Source organism: Falco biarmicus, chromosome 2, assembly GCF_023638135.1.
Source record: "Falco biarmicus isolate bFalBia1 chromosome 2, bFalBia1.pri, whole genome shotgun sequence".
In the NCBI taxonomy this organism is placed as follows: domain Eukaryota; kingdom Metazoa; phylum Chordata; class Aves; order Falconiformes; family Falconidae; genus Falco; species Falco biarmicus.
The window spans coordinates 77,832,749-77,841,477 of record NC_079289.1 but is presented as its reverse complement, the minus strand read 5'-3'; the positions used below and the strand labels follow the sequence as shown (position 1 = coordinate 77,841,477).

The following is an 8,729-nucleotide window of genomic DNA, read 5'->3' as shown; positions in this document are numbered from 1 at the left end:
AGACCGTTTTAGCAACTTCATTGGGTAAAGAATGAATAACAATTCCCTAACTTGAAAATTATTGTTTAACCACAGTTGTTAAGTGAAATCTTACTCTGCTTATGATTCAAGTATATATCTTTGTTGCAAAGGAAAGATAAATAAATTGTGATCTAACCAGCATTAAGTAATTAGATGCTTAATATGAGCAGTAGAAGGGAAAAGACATAGAAATTGGTCTATGGGAGGTGAACAATTTGAACTGCAAAAGTCATTAATGAGTATTGGAGCCATCTGATCTCTGTTAAGTCTTTTCCTCAGATACCTCAGACCTTTTTAATGTATAGCAACTCAGACTCACTGCATTTTGGTTTGAGGCTAGCATGTTCCCAAGAGAGAGTAGATATACAGCAAGGGTGGCTGAAGACAGTTTCATGTTGCTGCCCCATCAGACACTTTTACTCCGCATGAAAGTCAGCAGAACAGAACACACATCTTGCACCTCCACAGTGCAGGATCTTAGTGCCAGCTTACCTCCACGAGCTGGCTTTGGTCTTATCAGAGCCTGCCGCACATTTGAATCTCAGCTGGAGCCTTGGTAGTACAAGGCAGTGCTCCATTCAGCTCTTGGTCCTGAGGGTGCTGATCCTGGGGAAAGGAGAGGAGCAAGCAGGTAAAGCAGTACAGTCTTTGTCCATCGTGAAAGATTCATGGCAACGCGTGTCAGAGTCATAAATCCTATGTCCTTAAACACTTTCCTCATCTCAGTATCACTAGTGTCAGTCACCACGTCATATTTTGTCTGGATAAACATTTACAGGGGATAGTAAAGAAGGAATGTATTTAACAATCATGTGATATGGTGAGGTGCACAGTGGCCATTGTGGAATGTATTGTTAAGAGGAGATGCAATAAAAGCGTACGTATGTTGTGCTACTTGTGGAATTATGTTGTTTTGCTGTGTGTTCTGTGTGCTGACATAAGACAGGGTGGCTCTGAACAGTCTCTACTGAGGGAATATATGATGTCCTGGAAATGCTCCAAAAAATCTTTCGAGCCATCTAGGTACAGGATGTTCAATGAGTACCTGCTGCATTAAAAGGGAACTGTTCTGCTAATCTAATATTTGCAGAGAGTATCTGCTGAAGGCTGAGTAGGCAAGCCAGGGTATCTTTCCTTTATTCACGTAATCCCAACAACATGAGGGTAACCAGGATATGACTGCTTTGCAGTCAAGCAGTATATTAGCAATGAATAAACAAGATCAAGAGCATACACTATGCTTTTTTAAGCTTCTCTCAATCATGGGTTTGATAGAATCATCACAGAGTCTTACCTGTTCTTTTTCAAGATCAGGCTGTCATCATACTAAAACTGAGCAAACACATTCAGAAGGCGTCAGGAGCATTTGTTCAAATACAAAACTTGCTTTCAATTTTCCCAGTCCTTTGAGACGTCTCAGCAAATCTGAGTGAGTTGTAGGGTTTTTTAACCTGGCGTCCTATGGAAGTGGCAAGTGGTCAGTCATACAAATCAGTGTGAGCATGCACAATTAGAGCTTCTTTCTGTGTTTCCATTGTGCACCCCCTCCCCCAGTATATTTAAGACCTAATAGCTACTTGCCCTCCTACCTCTATTCAGAAAATTAGAGAACCAAATTTTTCTGGAGACTACTATGATCCCCTGTCAAGTTTTTGGCTTTCCACAAACATTGTCGTCAGTTTGGAAGATGAAGTGAAACATTTGTGAAGGATGGTGGATCTGACTTTGGCACAGTCAGCCTGCAGTCTCTGCGAGTTCATTTCACCCCTTCCTAAGTCATTGCAAAAAAGTAACAGAAGTGAAATTATGCTTTTTCAATCACCTACCTCTACAGAAAAAAATCATAAAAAGAGAAAAGGGAGAGAAAAAAAAAAAAAAAGAATAATGAAGTATTGAAGCCAAAGCAAATAGTTCAGAAACAGTCCACAAGCTGAAATAAGTTCCCATTCAGCTGTATGCTGTACAAGTCCCAAAGACTCTAAAAATGTTCTGCTCACTGATAACTCATGAACAAAAGAAAAGTATGTCATCTTCCTCAGTAAATTTTTAAAAAGTAGATTTTAATTTATTTTAATTTAATTTAAATTACTATGACTATTTTCTTCAGAATGATGTAGTGACTGGAAAGTAGGATTTACTTTACAGACATAATCATGCACACAGGGCCATGGAGCTCCACCACTTCCCTTAGTCCCTGCAATTTTAGATTCAGATTTAATCTAAATCTATTCATAAAGTTTGTACATTCTAAAGACTAGTATAGTCATCCAACTCAGTAGTTCCCAAAGCAGTGTTTTCCATTTGTGGGGCAGAGTGAGGACTGAGAAGGTGCTGCTGCCAGCTGTGTAGGGACCTGATCTGCTGGAGTTGTGGATGCTCTGCCCCAATACCCTTGGGACAAGCAATTGATGCACAAGAAGGGTATCACACCCTCAATCACCATGTGGGCAGGACAGTTCTTACTCATAAGTAAGGCAACTTCAGGATGGCCATGGAAGTTTTGCCTTCTGGTTCTCCATCCTGTCAGTCCTCAGCTGAGGTAAATCACCATAGCTGTATTTACACAACCAGAAGAACTTACCACAAGCAGTGAGAGGCTGTGGTTTGCTAGTGATTCATATCAGATCCACATGTCATGAGATTTTTCCATTGCAGTTCAGTACCCTGCAGCTAAGCATGCTTCTTAAAGGCCACTTCTCTTCTTAACTTGCAGATAAAGCAGTGGAAGTTACACTTGCATGAAGGCAGGATTGAAAAGTACAGCTTATTGCAGAATAAGACTGTGTTCTGAGACTGGAATGAATGAATAACAGTGCGTTATGTATTATACTAATGTATGTATGCAGTACATACAGAGACTGTACAGTCTCTCACTACCTGATGAAGGTTTGCTTTGACTTTGATTTTGCCAAAGACTGCCTTGCCTTGCCTTGCCTTGCCTTGCCATGCCTTGCCTTGCCTTTCTTTGCCTTGCCTTGCCTTGCCTTTCTTTGCCTTGCCTTGCCTTGCCTTTCTTTGCCTTGCCTTGCCTTGCCTTGCCTTGCCTTTCTTTGCCTTGCCTTGCCTTGCCTTTCTTTGCCTTTCCTTGCCTTGCCTTCTCTTGCCTTGCCTTGTAGGACTGAAAGTTCAGAGAAAATATAATCTGTGATGCTTTCCTTCTTTCCAAGGCTTTTTCTTATGATGTCTTTTCATCAGGATAACCTAATAATTGGAATGGCCTAGTGAACATAGCAATGGAACCTTGGGACTGGTGTACAAAGGGACTTAAGTCTCTACCTGCTTCCTTAGCTGCCAAATTGAAGATCCTAAAAAATGACTGCTCAGCAGCAGTCAAAGCCTTGAGCAGCCTGGTCTCTAGGCTCCTAACTGACTGCCACAAAAGGCCTCACACAGACACATCGCTGCAGCTGGGTACCCACAGGACTTCCTAGATCTGACACTCAAGAAATATGCAGGCCTGTTGGGACTTGGCACGTGCCTACCCTACAGGGCTAAATGCACTAGGATTTCTTAAAATACAACCAAGAAAGTGCAATAACAAACAAGTTTATTGAAATCAGTGGAGCACTCACCTGAAAGATACAAATTCATATGTCTCTCTTTGTTTCTGGGGATGGGAAGAAGGGGATCTGTTGATGATCAGGTATTTCTGGAGAAGAACCAGCTCACTTGCTGTTGGTGAAACTGTTTTACAGCCGATACACAGCTAAGACAAAACTTTAGGAATGATTTGAGCACTTACTCAGATAAGAAAGAATTGGAGTGTATGTTTTTTTATCAAAACATGGAGGCTAAGGCTTAGCAGAAGGGTTAAGACACCTGCACTCTCCCCTCAGCATCCCAAAGCAGTGTTCTTTGAGCTGTAGGACATGAACCTCAGGTCTATACATAGTGACTGCAAAATTTCATGGAGCACACACGCTTCCTTGCAATGAAACAAGTGATCAAAGTGAAGGAAAATTGAAAATGAGCAATCAGTAATGTAAACTTTAACATCCTCTATATGTGATTACAAACGAAAACTTGTGTGACAACACAGCATAATACCACCTGGGAATTCTTTCCAAAAATGCTAGGCGGGACCTGCAAGTACAACTGTTTTAGAAAACTTGCTCACGTTGTAATGGGTAGGGAACCTTCTTGGATTAAGTTCGGTCTCTCTCTTCAGACAAGTACCTGGATTTCTGACTTCTCACGCAGGAGAGAGAACAATTTGCACACATGAGCAGTTTCAAGCCTCTCATGCTCCCCCTTATCACCACCACCACACACCTTCAGTATGTACTTCTTTCTTGACCACCTTCTTGGTGCCACAGGCATCTTCATGCTCAACTTGCTGCATGCCTCTTTAGGCACCAAGCCAGGATTTTACACAATATTTACTGTGCAAAATATTGTATGGCAGACTGCAGAGCTGCATTCCACTGGTGCCAGGAAGCTAAGCATGGTAATAGTAAATGCAATGATGCCAAAAGTCCTTTCATCACTGCTAACCCTGGTGGCTCTCAGACCAAGACCTGGTCCACAGACCCAAAATCATATTTAATACAGCTTTTCCTTGGCAAAGCTTTAGAGGAGAAAAATCTCTAGAACTCAGAAAGCTGCTTAAGTTGTATGAGTCGGAAATAATTTCTAAGTCCCATTAACAAAGCCGACCTATATATAACAGGCATGCTACACGCACACCACTGCTACCTGGTGTGCTACCTGTAATCTGATGGCTTTAGTGATCTGCTGAGTCCCTGGGTTGTGTGCTGGATGCAACTGCCTATGCCAAGCACTTGGCTCTTTAAACATCTCCAAGGTACCACACCCTCTCCCCATGCCATAAAGAGATCAGGAGCTGCTCAAATTAAATCCTTTATTAATGGAATGGTTTTAATAGACCAAAAATGAAATGAATGAAAGGAATGCTTGTCCTTTATGGTTGCCAGAAAAAGTAAATATTGTCTACAGACATTATACAGCTTTCTTTTAACCAAAATTAAATATGGTCCTTAGCAAAGCAAGCAATCTGTAGAAATGTATCGTCATGCTGCTATTACAAACTATTTACATTGGATAAAAAACAGGTGCCTTAAAGCCAGCTTTAATCATAATTGATTACTGTTATGATTCTGTGTATCTTGCCCTCATCTCCCCTTTTTGCTAGTATATATAAATCAGGCATTTAACAAGGTTAAAAAAAATGAGTGATCACAAAACAAGCTCTGAGTAGCAGAGAGCACGCTCCCTTCCTCACCACCCATCACAACTACTTTGTCACCCTCCTTCAAGATTTAAGAAGTTTATCACCTCCCTGCAGGCTCTTCCCCTATCTAACCACTTGTATCTCAAATAAACTTACTTTCAGTGCCAGGGATCCCCACAAAGGCAATACCTGGTGCGAGAATATGCATTTTAAATATACATATTTTAAAGGAGCATATTTTCTTCTAGCAGTACTGTGTGCTGCCTCTGTGAATGCATGCTCACAGTAAAGCCATGTCAAATAAATATTTGAAGGAATCAGCACAGTGCATCCAGTTTCACTTTCCATACAGAAAGTGATGTGTCTGCTTTTAGTGGTCGTATAAGGCAGAGACTTAATACAAATCCAACTTTGCTAAATCACGATCATGAACAAATAAATCCTGCCTAATTACAAAATACTTAACAACTCAGTCAAAGGGACAGTTTTACTATACACCAAAGCTATCTGCTGAAAAGGACTTCACTGCTGGTTTCATAGCAGACATACAGCACAGACAGTATGATTTTTCAATTTGCAAAAAGGATTAATCAGAATAGTTTGTCCATTCAGTCAAACATTGCTCTGCTGTAACAACATCGTTCTCAGTTCCCTCTCTCTTTGATCCTCCTGCCTGTATTTCTCCTCTAGTTTTTGTTTCTCAGAGTCCATACTATAAAAAGTAGAATCTGTGCTTCTCCTAATCTTCTCAAACTGACTGAAATCTGCAACGTACTTTCCATTTGGAGACAGAGAAACCACAGGCACGAACTCGTAGCCCCAGTGGATCTCCTCAGGGATGTAGGAAGTCCTGCTTTGGCAGACAGCACTGGTGGACTCCACCGTGGCATTCAGGAGCACCACAAGCTCAAAGTCTTTCTCCTTGAGATTTTGAGGTGTGAGATCTCTCAAAGGGCTGCTTTCATCCAAAATGTGGTAGAAGGTTAAGGGCAAAATGAGAAATGGACTCTCTGAAGAGGAGTCAACATTGAACTTGACACTGGCTTGATTCAGCAGGATCCGCTCCCCTTCTTTCGTTTCATATGTCTGGAGAAGCTTCCCAGAGAGCTGACACTGTATCAAAAGGCTCTTCCTCATATTTGCTACTCTGATCACCAGGCAAAGTTCTCCGTTATGTTTAGTGATGACGGCACAGTGGCTGAATTTAATAGTCTCTGCCCTTTTTTTAGGTCTTGCAATTTTGGCCAGAAAGGTACCTGTGATGAAGATTTCAATCAAGGTGGTGATGACCAGCTGGGCCACAAGTAAGAAAATGGCGTGAGGACACTCCTCTGTAATGAAACGAAATCCATAGCCAATGGTTGTTTGTGACTCCAGGGAGAACAGGAATGCCCCCGTCAGAGAGTCTACATTCTTGACGCATGGCTCGCGCTTTGGAGTGAACTTGTTTATTTCTAAATCACCATGAAGAAATGCAATGGCATAGTAGATAACTCCAAAAAGGAACCAGGTCATAACAAAAGTAGCAGCAAATAAGGTGAGTTTGTACCTCCACTTCATGTCTATAACTGTAGTCCACAAATCTTGAAGGTAGAGTAGGTAAATGCCATCAACTTTGTCTATCCGCACGTTGCTGTGACCACTTTTGGACATCACACGGGGCTTGTGTGCCTTGAGCATGGCAGTGTCGATGCCACCGTTAACCAGTGGGATGCGCGACATATTAATCTTCGTGGTTTCCATTCTCACTGCTTCAGTCCTAAGGAGAGAATAAAACAAGACAGTTACTTAAATGAAATCAAAGCACATAGCTGATTCTGAAAACCATTTGAAAATGTCATTGGAGAGAAGGTACAAACATCATCTAAACACAGCAGCAGTGAATAAAAGCAGCTGGAATATAAAGTTACCATCACACAATATATCACATTACAAATAATTTGAATTTCTTTTTCTCAGGAAAAAAATAACCATTCTTTGATTCTGGTGACTGCCGAATATGGAGAAGTAGGTTTCTTTTATGATAGCCTGCAAAAGAGATTTGACAAAGCTGAAATTTTATGTTAGTACTTTATTTCTGTAAAATGAATTAAATTGCTTTTTTCCTTACGTTTCTCTAGAGAAGAGGCTCTTTTTGATTACTGAGCAGGTTTTCTTTAATGCCCTGAAGAGAGACATCTGATCAAAATTAAAGTCGCGTCAATGCTTGGTTTAGAATGCAGATCCAGCACGCCACTTCTGTCTCTTCCTGCGACGGAGGCAAAATGAGCCAGACCAGCTTTCACTGTGAACAATTAACTTCCACAAGTGATTTACTCAGTCGGATCTGGCTCTTTGTTACAAACCTACAACTAACCTAGAGGTAAACAAAGCAGACCTGAACACATCGAAGTCGAGTTTTGGAAGGAATATTTACACCTGAAAACACTTTGAAGCTGTTTGCACTGTACACACTCCAATTTTAAGCTGTCTAAGGAAAAAAAAGGAGGTAATTCACAAAGTCAGCATTCTAGCCATGGGCCCTGACCTGTGCAAACCCAGCAATCATTGGACCACCCGACTCCTGAAGTTTGTTTACTGTGCATCAGTCCGAATGAAGAGTAAGTGTGCGGACACTCAGGGCTGAACAAAGCCCACAGAGTGAAGCAGAACGGTGCCTGTGCCAGTTTGATGAGGCAAGTAACAAGACCCGGCTTGCAGGACCAGACAGTGATTACGTAGAGCAAGGACAGTGCATGTTATAGTCGTTCCCAACAACAAAACTTCCTGCTGACAAAAACAACAAAGAAAAATAACATCCCATGCATCCTTTGTGCTTTGGCAGGTCATACAAAAAGCATTGTTTTGTTCCATTGTTTTCCTCAAAAAGAGCCTTAAGTAAGTAAGTGATTCGCTTTCGTGAACCACTGGAAAAAAAAAAAGACCCCAAAAAAACCCAACCCGTCTTCCTTATAGCTACTTAAAAGAATTTTGCAGGAAGTACAAGATATATTTGTGGCACACACATGTGCCAGTCCAGGACATCAGCATAATTGCTCACTGAAGTACCCTTCCTGTTATGTCAATTAAGGAGAATTTTTGTTTATGACTATACCCATCACACTGTTGTAGGTTTTCTGGTAAAGGGTAATTAAACTTTACTCACATTAACACCTGTAGCTCATTCTAATTTTTGTTTAATCACCAACATTTCTTTTTAATAGCCTAGGAGCCATTGCCACACATAAATACACACACACACACACACGCACACACACACACACAAAGGAATGCATCAATGATCCCAGTAGGAGATTCCTTATGTGACAGTCAAATCAACACACAGTGCACAGCATGTCCGGATAATAAACAGGAAAAAACCTTCAAGTGATCTGAAAAAGAACAACAGGAGGAAATGGTGGGGGGGGTGGGTGGGGGGTGGGGGTGGGGGGATGGGATGGGGAGGGTAGGGTTGGAAGGAGTGTACATGCAACTGCTCTTTAAGAAAACTCAAAATCAAGCGCTACTGTCAGGGTGT

The 8,729-nt window shown here is 41.4% G+C and overlaps 1 protein-coding gene across 4 annotated transcripts in view; it reads right to left on the bottom strand.

Moving 5' to 3' along the window:
- Positions 1 to 4,870: 4,870 nt before the first annotated feature.
- The window catches only part of KCNJ15 (potassium inwardly rectifying channel subfamily J member 15), a 37,067-nt gene continuing 33,208 nt past the window's right edge, over positions 4,871 to 8,729 (bottom strand). For 2 of the 4 annotated variants that reach the window (XM_056329726.1, XM_056329724.1), the window contains exon 2: positions 4,871 to 6,971. In XM_056329726.1, coding sequence (XP_056185701.1) covers positions 5,825 to 6,955 — 1,131 coding nt within the window. In that variant the 5' untranslated portion in view covers positions 6,956 to 6,971 and the 3' untranslated portion in view covers positions 4,871 to 5,824. The other 2 variants (XM_056329725.1, XM_056329723.1) reach the window with 2 other exon arrangements.